Source organism: Ochotona curzoniae, unplaced genomic scaffold (genome assembly GCF_017591425.1).
Source record: "Ochotona curzoniae isolate NIBS_2020 unplaced genomic scaffold, NIBS_Ocur_1.0 contig_1274, whole genome shotgun sequence".
Lineage (NCBI taxonomy): Eukaryota > Metazoa > Chordata > Mammalia > Lagomorpha > Ochotonidae > Ochotona > Ochotona curzoniae.
Genome location: NW_024465023.1, coordinates 11,619,693 through 11,643,849, shown reverse-complemented (window position 1 = coordinate 11,643,849; position 24,157 = coordinate 11,619,693). Strand labels below are relative to the sequence as shown.

Here is a 24,157-nt window from a genome sequence, read left to right as displayed (position 1 = left end):
TCAGGAGCTGCATTCCTCACAGTGACAGGACAGGATGTATCGGTAGGTGGCCGTGAGTCGCATGCCCCCTGAGCAGCGCAGTCGCAGGGCCTTCAGCTTGGAGGTCTGTGGCCGGCAGCAGTGACAGGAGGAACGAAAAGGTTGCTTGAGAACCGTGCTGAAGGACACCAGGGGCTCTGAGCGGGATGCCTGGCTGCAGTGCCCTTCACATCTGGCCAGGAGCACCATCTGGGGAAACAAGAGGAGGTGGTTACCCACAGTATGGCCAAGATACCCCAAAATCCCTTCAGAGACCCTAACCCTCTGACAACTTTTGTTGGATTCCACCAGTGCCTCCCAACCCTGACTTGGAAAAAAAGTCAACATCCAGGTCCCATTTCAGACTTTTTAAATTATAATCTCTGTGGGTAGAGCTCAAGACTGGTTGATTTTCAAACCTCTTCAGATGATTCTAGATGAAATCATTAGACCAGGTCCAGCACTATGAACTATGCATCCAAAAATGTATCAAATAGCAACAATAAAAAATTTCTCCTGCCAGGTGATGGTCTACCATTGGTCTAAAGCATTGAAGTTCTACAAGTAGCAAAACACAGAAAGTCATTCCAAATTGAAATTGAAGAATAATAAAGTAGAATGACACACAAAAGGAATCATACAGGGAATTATACAGGGAATCAGTAAACAAAAGGCTTCTGTTTCTGAAGAAGGAAATGAGACAGTTGAGTGATACTCAGGAAGGAACAGTCCATGTGATACAGCCTGAAACAAAAAAGGAAGTACATATAGGGCATTTTGGGGGCCTTGGGTGACACTATTGGGATTATACACTGAGGGAGCATCTCTGTCTTCAGAACCATTTAGGACAATTATTAGGAAGTACCCAGCACCCATTCTGACCAACTCCATTTCCAAAGGTTTGGGCTCGAGTGTGAACAGCCGTTTATTATTTATGGTGACTATTTACCAGGCGTTAGTAAAGAATCTGATTTAAAATTCCCATCATCCTCAGGGAAAATGTATGTAAGTGCACACTCAATATTTTGCATAGAGTCTAAGGGAATGACTAAAAGGCTCATTTCCATTTCACAAATATAAATTCTGGTATCCGAGGAGTACAAGTGGCAGGTGAGATGGAGTTGGGTTGTTTGATTGATATGGACCAAGCCAGGAAGGTTGGGGAACCTGAGATCACTGATCCCTATTCATGTGGGTGGGCTGGGCTTAGAGAACTGTATATTCAGTAGTGCAAAAAAAATGTTGCTCTGTGATTCTAGAACCAAGAATGACAATAAATGGAAATGTTCAAATAAAAGATCAAAACAAACATATATGTACATGAAACTTTTAACATTTACCTTACAGTATTTTGAACATTGACAGTTATTAATAAAAGCTCACTGGCCATTATCTCTGACATCATCCTATAGTGCAGAAATAAACACTCAAGGATTAAAAGAAGGAAGTGGCTGGCCCATCTTTTCAAAAAGGGAAGCAATGGTAATTATATATCATTAACATCATTATCTGAGAAAATGCTGCAGGTAAATGCAGCAATCACTTGACAACCATCAGGGAATTATAGGATTCTGGGGATAAGGGGAACAGAAGGGCTTGGATAAGATTAAGGTATGTTAGAACAACTGATTTACTTTCCCTGAAAGCCCATAAGCAGAAAGGAAATGACAGCTATAAGCTATTAGAATTTTGTTGAAGATTTTTGTGCTATCTTCCCAGTTTGTGACATTGATAGACATTTATTTCAATATGAAATGAGATCGATTTGGACAGATCATGTCACAGAGCATTAGTACAGAGATCAATCCCCACCCTCATCTCCCTGATGAGAAAGTTCAAGATCTTCCCCCTCCCACACCTGCCAGAACATGGGAAACTAGCTAGAAACTAGTTGGATGTCTATCTGCTTTGTATATATTTGTTGGGAGGTTAAAGGGGAGCTGGGGAGATAAGACTCAAAAGAATGGAAGGAAAACCACCTGGGTTTTGAGTTTTCTTTTGGGATCCTATCTTTTAGCCTCTGTCACTACCTCACTTGTGTTTCAGCAGTGAATGAACATCTTCTGATATCTTTCATATCAAGGCATCGTGGACTAAAACATGCATGTGAAAATGCAGGTCCCGAATGAGTATTTCTTGGGAAAAGTCCCCAAGATCTTGCACTTCTTTTAAGATTCTAGTTGATGTCAGTACTACTGGGTTAATGCCCAAAGTTAGAGTCAACAAGGATCTGGACTCATTCAAGTTTTAGGACTCTACTAGAGATGGATCACTAGATAGCAATGATTTAGTTAATAAGAACATTGATTGAATGGTTCCAATATGAGTTATTGCATTTAATCTTCGTAATAATCGGTGAAGAAAGGGTAGTTAATTGATAAGCTGTATTATTATTACGGATGGGGAAACAGTAACTTTGGAGAGCCCCAGTCACTTGCCCAAATTCACATATCTGGAAAAGATAGAGTTGGACTCAAACCCAGGTCTATCTAAAACCAAACTCCTGGTGGATGCTGTTGTAACACCTGTCCCCTGCTATGATGGTGTTTTTCCTGGGACGAGAGCCAACTCAAATCCTTGTCTAAGCTATACTGGCTTGGCTCTAGAACCCTGATTGTGCTGTTACCAGGAACCTATGAGTTTAACTTTTTCCTTATGGTCTTCTTGAGATAACAACACCAGCCTCAAATTTACACAGAATTCAAACACCCAAGAACCCTGACTAAGCATCGCCATTCATATCAAAATAAAGACCTGCCTGTCTTCATCCTTCAGCATCATTTTGGATTTACTCCAACTGAATGGAAAGCTGCCTTTGCCTAGGATCACTGTGCCCCCTATTTTCATGGCACAGCTGAAGCATCTTTCTTTTCTTAGGAATGAGATTCCTTCATGCTTATTCTCCCATTCTTTCTCCTACCAACAACTTCAATAAAATGACTGTTCAGCTCATCCTTAGGAACCAGGTCAACCTTTAAAGGGTCTTTGTCATGCTGGTGGAACCAACAAAATTACAGCTAGGGGAGCAAGAGGCATAGAGCCAGAGCCTTGTAATAGTGAATAGAAACTCAACTCACTCAGGTAACAAATCAAAGTGATGTCCAGAGGGGTTTCACATAGAACACCTCTCTTTCCTTTCTCCTGTTTACCTGTAAGAATTATGAAGGCCATACTGACTTATTCATTTTTTTTTCCTTTCTCCCGCCCTCCCTCCTTCTCTTTCTTTCCTCTTTTGTTTTCTCAACATCTTCAGCAGCACTTTCACATTGCAGGCATTCAGTATAAACTTGTTCCTTTTTTACAGACATCAAGTCAAATCTCTACAGTAGTTAATTATATTATCAACTCAACATTCTTGACCCTCCTCATTTTCTGACCAAATTATGAGCCTTGTGGGCAGCAGGAGGAGAGGGGTTGAGAGTTCAGGCTCAGGCTTTGCCATGCCAGGGCTTTTCTCCTCTGTGAATCTTTCTAGGCTTTGTTACTTAAGCCATCCACCACTTCCTCTTTTGTTCTTGCCTCTCTTTTTGTTCCCACTTGCTCTTCTATCCCATGAGAATTCAGAAAACCATGCCCTGGCTCCAATTCTTGGCTTTGGGCTTCAAAAGCCTGTCCTGCCAACTCACTTTCCAACCTAGGTTCCTGAAAATCCTTCCTTGGCCCAAGTGCTGAACTCACCCCTGCCCCCATTTAACCTTTCCTCCCTCCACTCACCTGACAAGAGGGGTTAGACAATCAGATCTGTGTCTCTTTTAGTCATCCTCTCCCAGCCTTGTCTCAGCCCATCCTGTGTTTAGCAAGCACCACAATGAAGTTCATTTCCCTAATCCCTTAAAGCTATAGGAGATCACAACAGTTATTGAGATTTAGTAGTGACTGAAATAGAAAGTGAGTCAAAACACCTGTCCTGTTTATAAATTCATCACCAAGATGGCAGCATCATTTATTAAATGTCAAATATCTGTTATATGTTGGACACTGTCCTGGCTGCTTTACATGTATTATTGCAATACTGAAAGCCAACCTTTAGGTAGACAGCTCATTTTTCCATGGGAAAGAAAATGAGACATTAAAGAATCACTTAGCTTCTACAAAAGTCATCTATTTGGCAAACTGTGGAGCTGGAATTAGAAACCAAGTCTCTGTCACTTCAAAGCTTGGGATGCCTTGATTCCCTTAAAGATTCTGCAGGGCCCAGCGTGTTGGCTCAATGGCTAAATCCTCGCCTTGAACGAACCACCAGCATCCTATATGGGTGCTGGTTTGTGTCCTGACTTCTCCACCTCCCATCCAGCTTCCTGCCTATGGCCTGGGAAGGCAGTGGAAGATGGCAAAAGTCCTTGAGACTCTGCACCCACATGGGAGACCTGGACTCCTGGTTCCTGGCTTTGATTTGGCTCAATTCTTGTTCCCCACTTTGGGGAATGAACCAACAGATGGAAGATCTTTCTCTCTGCCTCTCTTTCTCTCTGTATATCTGCCTTTGCAACAAAAATAAGTAAATCATGAAAACAAGATTCTACAGACAGCTGGTTGTCACTGATCGTTGACCTTTGAACCTATTTGCTTTTACATAGTTTACACACCCAGAATAGCAGACCAGGGTATCCCATGAAGATTGTAAATAAATATATGATTCCTAGCATCTTTGGTATTCATTCCCAGGAAATGCTATCACTTACAGCCACCAGGGGAGTCCTATTTGTGGCTACATAGTCCTGCTTAGTTGGACGTGGGTTTGCTGTTTTTCTGCCTGAGCTATTTTATCCATTTCCTGAGTTGCTAGGAGGTGGTAAGAGAGCCCTTTGTCTGGACAACTGCAAGATCAGGGATAGGGTGAACAGAAATTTACTGAAGGCCTCCAGAAAAGGCCTTCACTTCCATTTCATTTTCTAGAAAAAAAACCTGTTGAGTATAAATTACAATTCCTGCAGGCTGGTGCCATACCTCAGCAGGCTAATCCTCCACCTACAAACACCAGCATGCCATATGGGTGCTGATTTTCGTCCTGGATGCTCCACTTTCAAACCAGCTCTCTTCTTATGGCCTAGCAAATCAATGAAGGATGGCTCAAGGCCTTGGGACCCTGCACCCTTGTGGGAGAACCAGAAGAGGCTCCTGGCTTTGGATTGGTTTAGTTCAGGCTATTGTGGTCATTTGGGGAGCAAATCAGCAGATAGAACATCTTTCTCTATATAAATCTGCCTTTTCAACAAAAATAACCTTTTTTCGAAAAAACATACGTTTGCTGTAAGATCAGAAGTTAAGCCTGGACTTCCAAGTGTGGTTGCTGCATTCTATGTACATTCCCTCCAACATGAAGCTCCAAGTAGTCAGAGAAGGATGAATACTCCAAGGCTGCATTGCTATCTCAGCACTACATAGAATCGAGCAACCTACTGAGCACTTCTTTTGGGTTTCAGCTCTCTTTACTAAAAACATGACAACAACAATGCCTGCCATCACAGGCTTGTTGGTATTGATTAGCACACCTTAAAAGAGTACTTTAAAAAGTTCGTGAAAAGTACAGTTTTTAAATAAAATGTTTACTTTTGCAAAAAAAAATTCCAAACAGTTTTTTTTTTAAATAATATACATTTTCCCATGAACTCTGAAAATTCATACATATGGGTTTCACTTTTTGGGCACCAAAGCAAACTTCTGTCTCACTTGCATTTTCTGCAAACTGTTTGGTGTTCCTTCACAGTACAAGGTATCTGAGATATATAAGATGCTCACATTAACACTTTCGCAAGCTAACCCTTTCCTGAATTATACACACTGCCCTTCATCTGCCTTCACAAAGTCAGACACCGAATAAGAATAAATCAGGAAGTCTTAGCAATCTACAGGCACACAGCAGACATTTGTCTAGTAAACAGTAGTCTTTGGGACCCAGCGGCATAGCCTAGCGGCTAAAGTCCTCACTTTGAACGTTCCTGGATCCCATATGGACACAGGTTCTAATCCCAGCAGCTCCACTTCCCATTCTGCTTGTGGCCTGGGAAAGCAGTTGAGGACAGCCCAAAGCCTTGGGACCCTACACCCGTATGGGAGACCTAGAAGAAGTTCCTGGCTCCTGGCTTCGGATCGGCGCAGTACCGGCCGTTGCGGTCACTTGGGGAGTGAGTCATCAGACGGAAGATCTTCCTCTCTGTCTCTCCTCCTCTCTGTATATCAGATTGCAATAAAAATAAACAAATCTTTTTAAAAAAAGTAGTCTTTAAACACAATATTCACAGAAAGTTTGTGGAAAGATGAAAAAATCTCCCATAATCCCTTTTACCAAGAAGCCAGCTGGGTAGATTGTGACTGGCTCTTTTCTAACAGAATATTTTATCCCAAATCTCTAAAGGTGAGCAGGCTCACCAAATGAGACCAATAGAGAGAAGACTGGCTTGAGTTTGTGAAAGTGAAGAAGTAGGGAATACTTCTAAATGAAAAGCACCCTCCTCCCCGGTTATATAGAGAAACTAATCCATAAAAGGTCTTGGTGGATGAGATTCTTCCAGGCATATTTTATAGCCAAGAAAGAAAGGTTTATAATCACAAGCACCATTTACATAAGAAGATTGCTATCTTTGGGATAGCATGGAATGTTTGAAAACAGATTGTTCCCATGAAATGACAAACATTTCTTCTACTATCAAAATTTGGCAATGTTATTGACCCTAGTTTTGTGAAGGAAACAAAGGTGAACAACAGGAGTCTAAGCCTCTCGCTTGAGGAATGTGAGCTTGTTGGATTTGAGTTAATGACGTCTGTTAATGACGTTTCTTCTTTGACCTTCCCTTGGTCAGTGTGATAGTTGCCAAGGCATGCCTCCATCACTTTGCCTGATCTTTCCAGATCCTGTCTCGTGTTTAGAGATGCTCCTATTTCCTGTCATATCACTGGCACTCCATTTTAAAATAATTTCAATTCTTTTTTTTTTCTTTGGTGGGGGGAGAAGAAAGATTCATGACTATGGAAGACAACATAACAGAGCTGAAATTTATGGAAATAGAAACGGAAGGTGAAAAGAATTGTTCCAGTCAACCTTACTGGGGCCCACAGTGTCTGAGCAATCATGGTTGTAAAAGCACTTGTCAGATTTTTTTTCTCAGCATGTTTTAGTTTTCTTTTCCTAAGAAGGGGATTGTAGCCTTGCAAAAATTGACATTTATCTCTTTACTACAAAAACAAATAAAATCCCAAAAGTCTCTTCTTAAGTGGAAAACCTTTATTTGTTCCCACAGTCATAGGCCTTATTAATGGAATGGTTAAAGAAACTTGACTCAAATTTTGATTTCCCAAAATAAGACAACTCATCACCATTGGGCTATAAACATAAAAGTTATGGGAATTTTAAGCACAGTTTGAAATAAAAATGTTTTCAAATGAAGGGTGAACAGACTGACTTAGATGGTCTTAATTCAATTCTAGTGGTTGATAGTACAAGGGAAAAGGTCTTAATTATGCTGGCAATTTCACAAATACCTGCCATATAAGAAGGTTTAAGTGTTTTTTGTCTTGGGACTAAGAGTGAAAATCCCTGTTGTGGAGTTAAGCAAATTCATCTTTAAAAGTGTGGACAAATTTCATTTGTGTGATGATTTAGGGGCAGTGGTGGTTGTGATAATTCTCATTTGGAGTTCCATTCTAACCTCCAATACGTTTTCCTTTTGGATGGTCCATGTGGCTGGCTACTCCTGGTGGCCTTTAGAGTATAATATTGTTTTTGCGTGCTTTTCTTCAACATTGAGCTACAAGTTACCCCTTATAAGAAATGTGTAACCTGCTCCAAGAGTGAGTAGAATAAACAGTGTAAAAACGAGAAATGATCAACTTGCCAGCCTGTCTTTAGAAATCATGACCATATAAATATGGCTCAAGGAGAAAGGCCAGTTGCTATCTAATTTCACCAGGAGGGCCTTTGATGAGACCTCTATGGAGTAATTTGCATGCCTCAGTCACACCAGGTTACTTCTAAGAGCTCATAGAAAAAAGAATTAAAGGATAAATTTATTTGATATAAAATATTTTTAAAGTCATGCATAATTTATTTGTCATGTACAATTTTCATTAACTTTTTAAAGGATTTCTTTTTTATTGGAAAATCAGATTTACAGAGAGAAGGAGAGAAAAGGATCTATCCACTGGTTCACTCCCCAAGTGGCCACAATGGTTAGAGTTGAGCCAATCTGAAGACAGGAGCCTGGAGGCAGGAGCTTCTTTTAGTGCTTCCACATGGGTGCAGAGTCCCAAGGCTTTGGGCCATTGGCTTCTACTTCCCCAGGCCACAAGCAGGCAGCTGGATAGGAAGTGGAGCAGCCAGGACATGAACTGATACCAATATGGGATGCATGTGCAAGGTGACAACTTTAGCCATTGGCCTTTTGCACTGATCCTTCCACAAACTTTTTGGAGATCGCCTGTATTTTTTTTCCAACCCTCTCCTCCTTATTGCTGGTGGAAGTAGGTACGTAGACTTTATTTTCTTGAAAGCAACACTACCACTCCTACGTTTCTTTGCCAGGATCGAAAAATATCCTCCCAGTGGGTGAATGTGCTCAACAGGCTAATCCTCCACTTGCACTCTCAGCATCCCATAAGGATTCTGGCTTATTTCCCAGCTGTTCCACTGCCCATCCAGCTGCCTGACTATGGCCTGTGAAAGCAGTAGAGAATGGCCCAAGTCTTTGGACCCTTGCTCTCATGTGAGAGATCCATAAGGTGCTCCTGGTTTCTGGCTTCAGGTTGGCTTGGTACTGGCCGTTGTGGCTATTTGAGGGAGAACTTCCTCTCTGTCTCTCCTTTCTGTAACTCTTTCCAGTAAAAACAAATAATTTAAAAATGTACATGTGGCCAATTAGGCAGCTTTATTGACAGAAGTGTAAAGCATGATGGGAAAAGCATGAACCTGCCCACAAGCCTTGGGAGTCAGCCATATACCTCAAGTTTAGACCATGATCATAGCTCTCCTATCCTGGGCAAAGCAGTTTGGCAGCTCTGATTTTCTGCTACCTTCACAGAGACCTCAGGCTTACCTTTGAGCTACACTTGTACAATGGGTGACTGATAGAATCCACATAGTGGTGCCTCATGCAGCGTCGAGGGTCTGAGTCCACCATGAATGAGCTGTCCGTTTTGCTGTCTGTATCTCCCATTATTGCCAGCAGGGAGAGCATAGAGAAAGATGCAGCTAGTACATGGTTTCTCATTGTTGTTCTCCTGAAGAACAGTAGAGGGAGGCAGAGGACAAAATATCGGAAATGGTTTAACCTAGGCTCCAGATCCTCTCAGGGAAAGAGCAGGATCTGGCTGAAGCTTTCTGGTTGTCATGGTCCTTTGGAGGCCGCAGTTGTGTCTTATTCTCTGCAGTTGCAACCCATCTTGGAAGTATCTGCTGCACAGCTGGAAGGAAAACAGAAATTATTTTCCCCAGAAATGCTTATCCAGAAACACTAATGGGACCAGGGAGGTAACGGATAGAAAATTTCTTTGTCGTGTTTAAGTGGGGAAATGTCAGTTCCTAGAGTACCAATGAACCTAACATGTCATCTATTCCACTGCCTTGCCTCCACACCCTAGCATGGCCACTGTAGTTGACTTTGATTGTTATTGCTGGAGTCAATACTCCTATGGGGCAAGAATCATTTGAACCCCATGCAGTTCTGACCAGCACTGAATTGGGTGGTCTTGTCTTTATTCTTGATTGGTAGGGTCAGGAGGATTTATTCAATTTATTAGTAAGCTCTGGTGTCAGGGTCAGCTTACAGGGCAGAGAAGGGGCAGGTCCTCACTAATAAACACAGGACATGTCCCTAGGGAGCACATTTTTCCACATCCAAGTCCATGCTCACCCACCCACCTAGTTTTCCACTTTGGTACTCTGGGTTCATCCTGTTTTTGGCTTTAAGTACCATGCCACCCAGCATCAATAACAAACTGCATCTGAAATACACATTATACTAACTGGCCTCCAGCATGGTTAGGGCCCCACATGTGTATTTGCCTACAGAGTTGCATTTTTGCAGAGCCTTTGTGGCCTGAGCCCATGGTTTAATTGAGAAAAGAAAGTAGTCATTGGAGCAATGACTTACTGTTAAAATGGGATCATGCTGTAACCCTTCACTTTAATCTTTTAACTATACCTTCTTGGACAAAGGACTGGGGTCCGGAGATCTCCCCCAGATCACTTCATGAACACCCAGCCATGGCCAACAGACACCTTTTATCACCCCCAAAGACAGAGAGCATTACAAATATCTTCAAACATTTAGGAAAATTGAGGGCACCTGACATTTCACCCCAACCAAAAGGAACATTATAATTAAAGCTTTAGAAAAACTTTCAAAGGCATTTCTGATACAAGTTTGATTACTTTGCTCATGGTCCTTTTTCATAAAAACAAAACAAACAAAACAAACAAAAAACACTTCCTAATCTAAAACAGTCTGAATAGATGGGGCAAGGTTGAAATCAGAGGTTCAAGTCGGCATAAGCCAATTACTTTTGCCCTGACATACACACTGAGACCTAATTAGCTGTCTTGAATGAGTGGGACATGCAATTCTAAGTGGAAAATGGTGGGGGAGACCTCCTTGGCAATGGCAAGGCCTCAGTGCATGAATTCAGGGAAATCCTATGAACTATAGAAATAGCTGAGACCAGTAATGAGGGGATCCAACTGGACTCCACTTCCTCAGTGCCATTAATTAGCTAGAGGACCTTGCATGGGTCATTTAAGCTCTTCAAATCTATTTCTTCACCTGTAGAGGAGGGGAGTTGAACAAACAAAATACCGTCTGCTATCTTTGTTTTGTCTAAAAATGCCACCACTTCATAGCCATGAATTCAACTACCATCAGCTCCACATGCAGCAGCTAATGCTAAAGTTGAGGAGGTCCTACTGTCCCATTATTTTGCACCACCCTCCTTTATGTGCATGCTAATAAGAATGATCTCATTAGAATGAATGAAATCTGCGCCCAGTTTTCAAACCAGCAAAGGCTGCAGAATATTTCTTGCTTTTCTTTGCAGCTGCACAGTGCAGATCTCTCTACACATGTTATCCTGAAACTCACCAAGACTTTAGTGCAAAGAGCCAGAACTTTCTTGGAGTTGACGTTCAGAAGATGTCATTTTACTGACCATCTCCCAAGTTTCAGCATGACCAAATTATTCCAGTCGATTGGTTATCTGTTCTCTTTGAGGTCTTAATTAGTCTCAAAGAGGGACTTGATTAGATTTCTCCTTTCACCACTCCAATCTATAGATATTTTCCCCCAGGAATCCATAGCACAAGGATGAAGGGGAAAGCAGACATTCCAGTCCTGCACTCCTGGCTGCCAGCAGTTTCTCTTCAGAGGCATAGGCAGAAGGCATGGCTAAATGAGCACAGCAAATAAAAGAGAAAGACACATAGCACAGTGGCGAAAAGAAGCAGCATCAACAAGAAAACTCAGCACATGGTTATATGTTTGTATTTGCAGGTACTTCCATTTTGTCTACTGGAAAAAAAAAACACAAGATGTTTACAAAAAGTTTGTGGGAGAGGTGAATCATGCAAAACCATGCATGAATTTTAAACTTTTTTTGCGTAAAAATAAATTCCATTTTTCATGAATTTTTGAAAGAACCATCATCAAAGTTTGTTAAATCCGGAAGATGGAAACTCTCAATCACTTAAGAGAAATGACAATTTGACTATGAAGTATTTTGTTAAACCAAATATATTTATAAAGACTCAAAAGTGTAACTGTGGCATGGCTGTTGGGAACAAGCCCATTTTGGAAACAATGAAGTATAAATTGGCACCAATTCTGTGGAGGATAATTTGGCAACATCCTTTAAAAATGCAAACGTGTATAATTTCTGTCCAGCGATTCCACTTCCGTGATTTAACCTGCCTGGGGATTCACATGAATACTTGGTTGGAATAACATTATATTTGTGACTAGCACATATTATCCACTAACAAAGGATTAGGAAAATTCATACAATGGAGCACAAGACAGGGTCTTCAAAAATTTGTGCAAAATATACATGATGAAAAATGTGTATAAATGGATTTTATTTTTTTTAAGTGCACCAAAATTGGGATCCTGCGTGGTGGCCTAGCAGCTAAAGTCCTCGCCTTGCACATGCTGGGATCCCATATGGGAGCCAGTTCTAATCCCGGCAGCTCCACTTCCCATCCAGCTCCCTGCTTGAAGGCAGTCCAGGACAGCCCAAAGCCTTGGGACCCTGCACCCACATGGGAGACCTGGAGGAAGCGCTCCTGGCCATTGCAGTCGCTTGGGGAGTGAATCAGCATATGGAAGATCTTCCTCTCTGTCTCTCCTTCTCTCTGTGTATCTGACTTTGCAATAAAAATAAATAAATCTTTTTTTAAAATGCACCAAAATAAATTTGTACCTTTCCATTCCATTTCTCTGAACTTTTTGAAGCCCTTCTAGTCTCCCAGGTAGACTATTCTTGTACATGACTGCAACCTAATAGCGATATCCTGAATTACAAGTACAGTTTTTTAAAAAAAATGGTCTGAAGGATTAGTAAAAGCCACTTAAAGATATCAAATATATATCAATAAAGAGGTAATATCACAAACAATGCAACTTTATAGTCTGCTCTTTACTTTAGTGGCGATGAACTGAACGCAGAAGTTGTGTTGAAGAATCCAAGAGTGACAGAGGAAATGTTACAGCATCATAAAGATTAAGACATAGTTTTTCAACCTCAACACATGGAACATGATGCTTTTTGTTTGGTTTTGAATTAAACTCAGAAATTAAAATGCAAGCAACAGTGAACATTTGCCACAAAACTCACAATGCCCTGAAAACTAAAAGTTAAGGTATTATAACATAATCCTGGCTGGGTTTTTTTTTGTTTGTTTGTTTTGGTTTGGTTTTGCCTGAAATGTTAAAACTGTATGAACCAATATTGTTCTGCTCAGAAAGAAGTAAGAATCAAGTTTAAGAAAGGAACAAGGGGAAGTTGAGTTGTCTTAAATGGTGTGAGTTGGGGTGTGTACGGGTGAGAATGTGCTAAACACGGGTAGGCAGTGGAAGACCTCACAAGCAGGAAAATTTGGAATCAAGGGAACTCGCCCCACTGACATCTCCACTTCCTGGCAGCTTAGGAATATCTCTGCCTTGGAGCAGTTTCTGCCATTTTCTCAAAAGTAAATTAATTCCAGTTGGCCTTATATTACTTTTAAAAAATGTGTCATAAAACCAAACGTTGTTTCTCGAACTTAGGACATCAGCCCAGTCAAGGATGGACTGAATGAGAGAACAACTCTTGCTGAACTCCATAACCCTGCGGCCACTCTGTGCCCTGGGTAGTCTCTGACAAGTGGACTTGGCCCATGCACACAGCCCACATTCTAAGAGCTCTGAGGTGGAGCCTTTCCTGGCAGGAGAGGCACATAGGCTGGCGTGCCCGACTCTGGAGCTACCCTCCAAATGATACTAGTGGAAAAGAACAACTGGTGCCCAGATTTCCCCACCTGTCATGTTCAGGGAAATAACATAGCAGCCTCCTGGGTGAGAGGTGGTGTTGTGCCTGCAGATCAGCTCACTCTTGAGCTGACCTTCTGCCTGGCAGAGGGTAGAGGGTTGGTTTCACATAAGTAATTCCAGCAACAGGCTAAAATGAACAGTCTGTGCCAGCAATGGCCTTATTTGTGCTGTGCTTGCCAGGCAAAAGAGGACATGTTTTGGTAGCCCTTCTGTCTCCCTTGGCTGAAATAAGAAGACCAATGTGTGCACATGTTCCCTCCTGTAGCTCCTTTCAACAAAGATTTATTTAACATCTATTCATCAAGCACCTACTATGGGGTTTCTTTTGCAATAGCAGATAAATGATAAGGGTTGGGGTCAGGCAGTGTGGGCGGGGGGAGGTGGGCAGGGAATAGATGTTATCCTAGATCCCTCTAGCACCTATGAGCAAGAAGCGTTGGCTAGTTGTTTTCCTTGGTAATGTTTCTTGGATATATTGATAAACTCCCTTAATATTTAATTCATTTACAGCATGCAAAGCATCATTTCTAAGAAGACATAGTTAAGAATATAACTATGAATATAATATAAAGGTACAAGGATTTTGGAATTGAGACAATGTGTCAGAAGTAGTTGATGTTTACTATAGTTTTTTTTTTTTTTAATTATGCCATGGGGCTGACATAATGACTCAGTTAGCTAATCCTCCACTTGCATAGTATCAGGAATGCCATATGGGTACTACTTCATGTCCTGGCTTTCCACTTCCAATCTAGTAGCCTGCTCATAGCCTGGGGAAGTATAAGAGGATGGCCCAAATTATTGGAACCCTGCACTCATGTGGGAGACCCAAAGGAGACTCCAGGCTCCTAGCTTTGGATTAGCCCAGCTCCAACCATTGTGGTCACTTGGGTAATGAAGCAACGGACAGAAGATCTTTTTCTCTGTCTCTCCTTCTCTCTGTAAATCTGCTTTTCCAGTGAAAATAACGAAATTTTTTTTTAAAGAAAAGAATATTATGGCACAAGGCATGAATGGGGAAAAGATGGCCTCTCCCAAAGGAACTGATAAAAAAAACAAGCTATACAAGGGATACCAAACCGAAAAATCATAGAAAAGGCCTATTATGAGAAAACTATGCATGGACTTCCAAGCTTTTTGTACTAAATAAATTTGTCTTTAAGCCCACTTTCCACAAATGTTTTGAAGTCCCCACGTGTAAGTGTGGAAGAAAGTTGGCACTAGATTGCAATTCCTACTCTGGTTGGAAAAGCAAGAAGTTCTAGTTTAATCCAGGGAGTGTGAAGTGCTAAGTAGCCCCTTCCCAAGAACTGAAAGAATGCCAACGGGATCTCGTCAATTAGATGCCTTGGAGAATCAGTCAGATGCTTCTTCCCAAGGCACTGTGGCTCACAAACTATAAACAGGATGCTGGATTTTAGGAAGCATCTCATCTGCTCAATCAATAGTTTTAAATGTTCTTTGTTTGTTCTGTCTGGGAGAGCCCATGTAGTAACTAAGAAGCCTTGGCTGACCTAGAGGCAGCAGTACAGGCTACAAGCACCATCCAGCTTTCAGCTTCCAGCCTTACAACTCCAACTCTGTCCAACTTCACACGGTCAAGGGGAGAGGGCATGGCTCCTGCCCCTTTCATCTCACAAGTGCGTGGTCTGCAGGGCGGGGACATGAAAGGTGATGCTACCACAGCGCATCCTGAGGAGGCAGAAGACAATATCCCAGCGGTGAAACAAGTCTTCTGATCTATGATGGGACTCCCTGATCTCCTCCCAACTCACACTATTGACCAAGTGTGAATGAGCTCAGTGGTCAGAAAGATGGAGGAAGACAAGAGCTAGGAGAAGCAAAAGGGATGACTACAGCTGGGAACAGAGGCAATGAAGCACAATCTGGGGTGCTAAAACAAAAGCCTGGGAAGGGAAATATGTTGGGGTTAGGGGAGGGATGAGCCAACTGTCAAGTTGCCCCACCTGTGTGTGTGTGTCCTTGGCTTGAATAGCTTTCCTGTCTAGGGAGTGACTGAGTGGGAGGACTTGACCTTGGGGCTGACTGAAACTCAAATTCCTAGTTTTCAGACACTGTGAGAAATCCAGAGAAACCTCTCATTGTTTTCCTAACTCCCACTTACCTACATCTTTCATCTTTTCCTTCCTAGACTTGATGCTCAGCCCGTGTGGTTAGTGTCTCTCTATCCCCGCACTTTGCATTCACTCATCTGAAATATTGGACAACTATCTCACTGAATTCTGAAACCTAAGAGTATTCTATGGTACTCTGATCTGGTAGGAGAAAGGTTGGCCTAAGAATCCTCAAGTCTGAATCCTACTCCCTATCATTAGCTGTGTAGTCTTGAGTAATTCACTTGCCTTCTCTGTTGCTGTTTCCTCATTTACAAAATGAGCAGTTTGCTCTAGAGGCTTCTGCTGCCCTAAGCATTCCTGATAGTCATCTGTAACTGCACCCAAGCTTCTCAGAGTACCACACATGTATTCACCCTACCTATTCCCTAAGGCAAAATCTAACAGAAACAGTTCTTTTCCTACTCAATGAGCTGATGATCACAGAAGAATCCAAACAAATTCTAAGGCCATGCCAGAGCCAACCAAGCCAAGAGAATTTACCCCCTGATGAGATCACAATGGTGGTTCAAAATAAAAGTAGCCCTGGATAACCAATTGATTCAGTGCTTGCACAGTACCAACTGTGGCTTACAAGTGAATGAGATCCTGTTAACAATAGCAAGTCATTGGTGAGGAGATTTAACACATTCCAATTACTCTTAAAGCTCTTTTAACATTTGTGTTGCTTTTTTCCAATCTCCATCAAAGCATAGATCAGGAAAGGAGCAAGGATAATAATGAATCATGCCAAGATCAGATTTCTTTCATTTGATGATGATGAGGACACAGGCTGAGTTCAGCCTTCCTGTACCTTCCTTAGGAACGACTCTTATGGCTAAGGTGAACTTGAACTCCAGATCCTGATGCTCTGTCAGGGCCATCTGTGGTGCCCTGACTGCACAGAAGAGGAAGATTATTTAGAAAAGTTGTTGTCTCTGTAGATGGAGACTTAGTAAGGTATTAGTGGTCAAGACCAAGTTCCTGTATTTTGTAGAGCCTATAAAGAATCTCCATGCCTCAGGAGGTAAATTCCCAAAGCCCAGGGCTAGGCTGTGTGACTAAAAGAGATGATCATTGGATAGGGCTTTGGATCCTATACTGGGTATCATTGGGCTTCAGTGGTTTCTATGGATAGACTCATTCTGCGATTTTAACCATTGATTTTACTGACTTTCCAAATACAAATCTTGCAAACATTAGAAATGATCAGGTTTGGCTACTTGAGTATTGGAGAGCACTTTTCTATCAAACCTTTTCCCTCTGGAGGGCTTGGATTATTTGTGTACATCTAGCTATCTGATTCAAAACTGTAACTGATATGGTAATTAGCTGTGAGAAAATGCCTAGTGGTGCCCCAAATCAACACCAAATACCTTCCACCCTTTCATGAAGACAGAAGCCAAGTCAGGGGAGGGGAAACCATGGAAGAAGTATCAAAAGAGAAGAAGGAAGGGCTATTTTAATGTTCAAAAATATGCTAAATTTTTTTTGCAATTTTTGAAACAGAAATTCACATCTCCTGCTTTCTCCTAGGAGGGAAGAATTCCTGTGAAGAATGGAACCCACTCTATATTTCACCTCACATTAGATCATTTGGAAAGAAAACAAGAATTCTGAGATACCCCTACTGTGGGGGGGATTCAGACCTGTTCAAGCACATGAACATGCATCCACCTGGCAGATAAGCAAAAGTGGTCAGGTGTCCTGGGGATCTCGGCCCTGAAGCAACCCAACACTTGCTGTGCCCTTGGAGTGCTGACTGTGACACAGCACAGAGAAAGAGAGGTGACACATGTGCATACTGGGTCCAAGCTCCCTCTTCTCCTGGAGCCAAATGAATATGTTGGCCTTCCTTTGAAGTGTCAAGCAAAGTGTTTCCAAAGCTGCATTTGAAGCTCCTCATCCACAACAACGTTCTGGAATGGTCAGTACTGATCTCACCTAACAGCTGTAGAACCCTCACTCAGGAACCGGGCATAAACAATAAGAGCAACACAGTCTGTCCGTTCCCCTGTTTGATTTGCATTTTCTGTCTCATACTGGGATTGTATTATGGTACCTCACCCCTATTGCAGTCTGGAATACCCCTGCAGCTTATGTCAAGAGGGCAAGATTCAGATAAAACAAATAAACAAACAAATACACAAACAAAAAAAAGAATCACACGAAAATCCCTTTCCTGAAATGACTAACAACCATGAACTTGTGGGGCTTAGGATCTTCTGTTCATATTTTACTACAGTCCTGTCTTCTGATGGCAAACTCTCCTGCAACACTCCTATTCTGCTGCCTTTGGATTCCAAACCTTAAAAGAAAAATTGTCATTCTGCAGAGGAGCAAATTTTCATCATTTCGGAGGTGTGGGGGGAAAGAATCATAGAAATGTTTCACGTCCTAAAGCATCCCCTTGAGTTTTAAAAGGAAAATTGGATTCTGATTAAGGATTGGATTTTTTTTTCCTTATTCTTTGCAAACATATTAGGAGGGTTGAGGATGAGGAACGTTTTTTTTAACTTGAGGAGCTGACCTCTTTTCTCAGGTGAAGAAGGAAACTTCAAACCTCTTTTTGAAACTGTGCTATTTGAAAAAAAAAAATGAAAGGGCAGTGGCAGATTTTGAACATCAAAAATAATCCTTCCTCCTTCTCCCATGACCTGTTCTTTATCTATCTTATTATGCCTTGTGGATAAAAGCATAGATGGGGTCACTTTGGTTTGGGGCACTGTAGAGAGGTTACTCCCCCACCCCCCAAGCATTTTCTGACAGCTCATCAACTTTCTTGAATGTCTTAACCTGTTGCCCTTTCATTTTTAAGGGATACTGCAATTGGTTGGATCAGAGCTTGAAAGAACAAGTTGGGATTGAGCCAGACCTTGGAAGAGAGCAAACAGAAAAAAAAAAAAGAAAAAAAAACTGGAAAAAATTATTAGCTTTTGTGGAAAAAAGAAAAGGAGAAAAAAAGAAAAAGATATCTGTCTACTGCAAATCTTAGGACCAGTTTGAAGCTCCCAGTCCATGTTCATAGCTGTGTTTTGACATGTGAGTGAAATGGAGCCCAATTTGGACGCATTTGTGATTACAAGCAGGGGGAATATATTGCCCGATGAAGCTGCCCATTCTTTGAATCTCTTGAGTCAGCATTCTTTCTAACAAGAGCAGAGTTGTTCGAGATTGTAAACCCCATTGAGGGTGTTACATTCTCTCTGTTGGAAATGGGTATAGGGGATGGGACTCTTAGTGATAGCCATCAGGACCTGAGACCCTGTGCAAAGGGGAACAGCAAGCATGAATGGTGCCAAGCAAACCATTGCCAGAGACACAAGAATGAAGTTTTGCAGATGTGCAGGAAGCTGGCATCAGAAATAATGCCATCGGCACAACTGCCTGAAAAATTCCAGCATGTGGGTGGGTGTGTGAATTTGCAGCATGCAACCTGCACAATCAAGTAAAGGCTCATTTCAGTACCAGCTGCCCCTGCCCGGCTGTGTGCACATAAGGGTTTTGGAAGGACTTCTTGCTCAGCCTTTGTTTCCTCCTGGAATCAAACACAAGAAGTTGATGGTTGCTGACCTGATGGCTGAGGAGTGGGTACTACCCACTGGAAAGCTGCCACTGGCAGGGGCAGACTGGAAAGCAGGAATGCTCTTAATGTCCTCCCAAAGAAAACCTTTGATGGACAAAAGAGTGGTTGTATTTTTACCCTCTCCCTTCATGCTGCCAGCTGTCTTTAAATAGATCCTCTAGCCTAGGGACTTGTATGGAATAATTCATATTAAAACCCAAGAAGTGGCAGTAGGGAGCAGTTGATTATTTCTTCTCTTTCTTTATACCCCTCTCCCTTTCTCTCCCCATTTCCTTTTCTGTCTTGTCAAGCTAACAGGAAAAGACCCATTTTAATTCAGTTGTGTTAAATGTTTCCTTGTTGAGGCTTTTAATGAATTTTCACTCATCTGGAAAAGACAAGAAAAGCCTGCAAGAAAAGCAAAGGAATAGAAAGTCACCTTGCAGATAGTTCTTTAACACCTTTTTGGCCCTAAGGATCTCAACAGCATCCTTTAAAGATGCTGCACCAAGAGGGTAGCAAGAGACTCAGAAAATTGTAGCTGAGATCTGGTTCTTTCCATTTGCAACTACCAACTAAACAGTTGCTCTGTTGTTAAGACAAAAAGAAGAGATGAGAGAGAAGAAAAGAATGGAGGCAGAGGAAGGAAGGAAGAGAACAAGGAAGAAGGAAGGCGGAAAAGGGAGGAAATACAGGAGGGAGGGAGCAGGGAGATGACTCCTGTCTCCCAAATCCTCTGCATTTTTCATTCAGATCAACCCCAAATCCCCTTGCCATCTCCCATTCACCAAATGGATTTCATAAGGACTGTCAGGCCCATGCTGGCCGAATGAAAAGTCCTGTCTCTCCTTCTTTCAGGTTGGGGAGGAAGAATGAGGGAAGGATGAGGAAGGTGATAAGGTATGGGCCAAGGATCCTGGGAGCTTAGTGTCAAGTCCCTTGTCCTGACACGTGGGTGACCACATTTCTTTTCATGTAGGGCAAATGCATCTAGCCTTTCTCCTAGCGATCTCTCCCCCAGGCCCTTGCTGGAGATGTCCAGGTCACTGTGATGGTATGTTTGTCCCTGCCAACCCTGGGTCATTGCACCCCTGCTCTCAGCTGGCCACAAGGCTGTTCCCTGCTGCACGTGGGTTAGGGCTCAGGGTTCCAAAAAAACCCCCAAATCCTATTAGCCCAGCAGAGCTGGTGCCAGGAATGACATCCTGGGAATATTATGGAGATGGGCAGACCTCATGGGCTGTTCTCCACAGTGCAGGACCCAGGCTGCGTGGAAAACAGGCAGAGCAAAGAGAAGCTCACAATAGAAGGAGCTCAGGCACAGCGGAAAAGGGGGCGGGCCATGACCAGTGGTGAGCAAAAAGAAAAGAAAAGCCACATGCCACCCAAGAAGATTCCAGGGCGGGCTGGAGGAGGTGGCGGGAGGCTATGCCTTGCAGGAAGCAAGTACCCAGACATGGCACTGCCAGTCTAGCGGGATTCTTTTCTGAATTAGATTATGCGAAAGAAAGAGGGGAAATATATAGCCGGCCAGCTGTTCAAAGGCTTACAACCTTGCTTTTATTGTCTGGGTAAGTTGGTGAGGTGGGGCATCAGAGGAATTCCAAACATACCATCCCAGAGAAATTTTAATATGTTCCACAGTGTCATACACGAAGAGGAAATGACAGCTGATCACGGCCAGGACAGGCCACAGCAATTTCAGCCCTGGAGCTCAACCACCCTCCCATGGCCCTGCTTCCCCTGACTTCCTTATCCCAGAGGGCCATAGGCCTTCTTGATCCTTCCACCTGCCTGCCCATCTCCTCTGCTCCTGCTGCACTGAACAAAGTGGCATTGACTGACTCTCATAGGAAGAGGCAAGGATGGCACAAAGGCCACTGGCCAAGAAGCTGAGGATGGATAGGGTGAATCAGGCTTGAGAGGTATTTCAGCCAAATCACGGAGGATGGTTTGCTGATAAAGGATCCCTAGTGATGCTGTCTTCAGATTTTGTTCTCTACCTCCCACTCTACCGTCCTCTGTAACCTCATTGCATGATCAAGCACCAAACCGGGTCATTTGAAAGGAGTACTATGTGTGGTTCTGCCAGAGATCCGAATTTGGTGAACAATTGTGGGCAGCATCTTCCCAGGGGTCTCAGGCATTTAGGCCAGGTCCAGAGATTATGGATTTTGTCATCCATGGAGTTTGGGGGGGGGGGCAGGACAAGTAGGTGGTGGAAGACAGTGACTGTATCTTCCTCCCTGCATGTTTCTGATTCAGTGACTCATCAAGTTGCCTGATGTCAGCTGCTGAGTAGGTGACTCACACTCATCTTGGGGAGAGAAACAGCACGTGGCCCTTTCCAAAGGGTATTCAGAAGAGCAGAAGAAAGGATTAAACTGCTTGTTCTCCAGACTTCTCCCTGGACTTGAAAGACCCAGGCCAGCTTAGCTCTGTAGGTGAGCTCTACGCTGGAGTAGCCCATAAAGACTTAAGGAGAGCCCCTGACGAAGCAGAAAGAGAGCTCATTGATAAACAAGAGTCATTTTAAAGACACCTAGATCTGAGCAGCTACCTCAAATGAATCTTTTAAACAAGAACATCATTGCCTGGTTTACCCACTGGCAAAGCCCACTTGTTTTCCAAAGACAGGTTGCATTGAGAGTGAGAACTAGGGTGTGCCCCATTCGCCTGTACATCCATCAAGAATAGCATAGTGCCAGGCATATAGAAAATGCTTCATAAATATTTATTGATGAGATGATGGAATGAATAATTAACAAGCAAGAATAAAAGGTACTTGAATTGTGAGTTCCTAAAATAAAGGAGAAATGACCAGCCGCCGTTGGTGGCTGTAATTCTGAGAAACTCACCCCCCCTTTTTTTTTTATCAGGGGCTTGAGAAAATAAATGAGTTGGAAATTGTTAAATGTATTGAAAAATGATTTATTTTTCCCTTGAGGGTGTCACTGGAACTAGAATTAAGATTGAAAACTCCTCCGGCACATTTCCATCTGTAGGTGTCAGCTGCTTATACATAGTCCTAAGAAGGTCTGAACCGCTTCTCCTGAACCAAATGTGCTTCAAAATCAACGATGCAGAATTAGAGGCTATGAAAACTGGAGTTGGTTAATGCTTTGCTAACAACAGTAGTTTAAAAAAAATCCCTGTAAAATTGGATAACAGTAGGCTCCATAGTACCTTTCCCAGGCTTTCTGGAATAGTGAATTTCCCAGAGTTGTAAATTAACTCATTGCACACGTCAGAGTTGCTTTCAACAATGCTTGTTAGGCTAGCCAGCAGAGTAAAAGCAGAAAAGTCCCCCGGACACCCTGTCTGTGCTCCACAATGACAACCGAGCTCTATAAGATTCTAAAGTTTACTTTCAGAAACAAGTCCAGTGAGAAGCCAAGCAGCAGATATTTGCATCTGGTCGAAAGGCTACATTGACAAGCGTGCCTAGCTTCTGCAGGATCTTTGGCAGCACTCTAGCATCTCTATACTTCCAAATACGCCTGATATTGAAAGTTACATGATAGTGCAATTGGCCAAGGACAGCTTCTTATAATGAAAAGTCACTAGTATGAGAACTGAAGAGAGACCTGCCTGGCAGCAGCTATTGCTGTTATTAATGACAGTTGCAGAGAGCTGCACGTGGGACTACCATCTTGTCAGACAGCTTTCCTTCCCACACCTGAACCGCTCTAGACAGGGGTGTCTGCTTCTTTCCTGGAAACTTAGCAGAGCTCGTCCAATACAATGAGCCTCAGTTACTGTGAGTTCTAAGTCATTAACATTCTGGACACAATCGAACTTCCCGTTCCCCCAGGAAAGCACTGGTGCCCGGGCCTCCTACAGCTCAGTTGTTCCTTTAGAGAGAACACTCGTTTTCAGGAGTCAGCAAAAAGCCTCAGACTATCCCGCAGGTGTCTATAGGATTCGTTCCTACGGGTCCTGGTCCCCTGGGCTAGTGGGAGCATCCTTTCCCCCTGGCACTCCTGGGACAAGCTGACTACTAAAAATAACCCCTTGCAAGAAGGCCAAGGCAAACAGCATGCATTTCCTCGAATTTTTTTTTTTCTTTTTACCCAATCACAATCATACAGTAAACCCGTCCTCATCACCCTCTCCTCCACCCCGCCGCCCGCCCTCCACTACTACCACCCTCTTTGCTCCCCGGACGCATCTATGGCAGCGAAGTCCCGCGCGCGTTGGGAGAAAACGAGCTGGATTCCTGCAGCAAAGGCTGACACGGAAAGCTAGAAATAAATGTTGCCTATTGTTTGAAGTCGTTTTTGAGCGCTCCGGCAGAGCCCTGGCAGGAGATCAGCAGCATACATAAGTAGTAATAAAAGTAAACAGTGCGCTTTTAACCTCGTAGGCTCGCCTGTGTTCATAGTGCCCCCATTGTAAGTGGGATGAGGGCGGTGGGGAAGATACCGGGCTCCGTGAATCAAAGTCGGCGACTTGCTGCTGCGCTGGCCCCTTTCACAGGGTCAGATATAAGAACCATTACAAACTTACGTCTAACTACGCAGATAGTTTGCAAAGAAAAAAAAATCTCTTAAAGTCGAACCCAGAAGATATAATTTTTTTTTTCTCTGCTTCTCTGGGAGGCTCCCTGCTCCGCAGACTTCAAAGCCCCGTTCATTAAAAAAACACAATGCTAGCAGGCTACAGATTAATGCAAATGAAAGTAATGCAAATTTAAGTGGTATTTAAAGGTTGCCTCTTTGTCTGCGAGGAGGATGAAATGCTGGGTTTGGAAAGAAGTAATTTCCTAGGCGAGCCGTCAGCGCTTGTTTTCCTGCTTACCTTGGGAGAAAGGAGGGCTCCTTTCTTCTCAGACTTTTCTGAGAGCTAGAAAGAGGTCCTGTTACTTCCAAATGCTTTTGTTCTTCTGTCCCTCTGTCACATGGCTTGCCTTTTATATTTGCAACACACAAAAGTTAGGACTGTTGTTT

General features: G+C 42.8%; 1 protein-coding gene across 1 annotated transcript; it reads right to left on the bottom strand.

Moving 5' to 3' along the window:
• On the bottom strand, positions 1-24,157 carry LOC121170554 (norrin cystine knot growth factor NDP). Its single transcript, XM_041001884.1, has 3 exons — positions 24,009-24,157; positions 9,048-9,414; positions 1-228 (listed from the first exon to the last, which is right to left on the bottom strand). Exons 2-3 carry the CDS (start codon positions 9,219-9,221, stop codon positions 1-3), a joined length of 402 nt encoding a protein of 133 aa, XP_040857818.1. The 5' UTR covers positions 9,222-9,414; positions 24,009-24,157.

Excerpts from the sequence above, each read along its gene's own strand:
- LOC121170554 (XM_041001884.1), bottom strand. The coding sequence starts at position 9,221 with ATGAGAAACCATGTACTAGCTGCATCTTTCTCTATGCTCTCCCTGCTG. Across the intron at positions 229-9,047 it reads TGTACAAGTGTAGCTCAAAG|ATGGTGCTCCTGGCCAGATG; the intron begins GTAAGCCTGAGG and ends TTGTTTCCCCAG.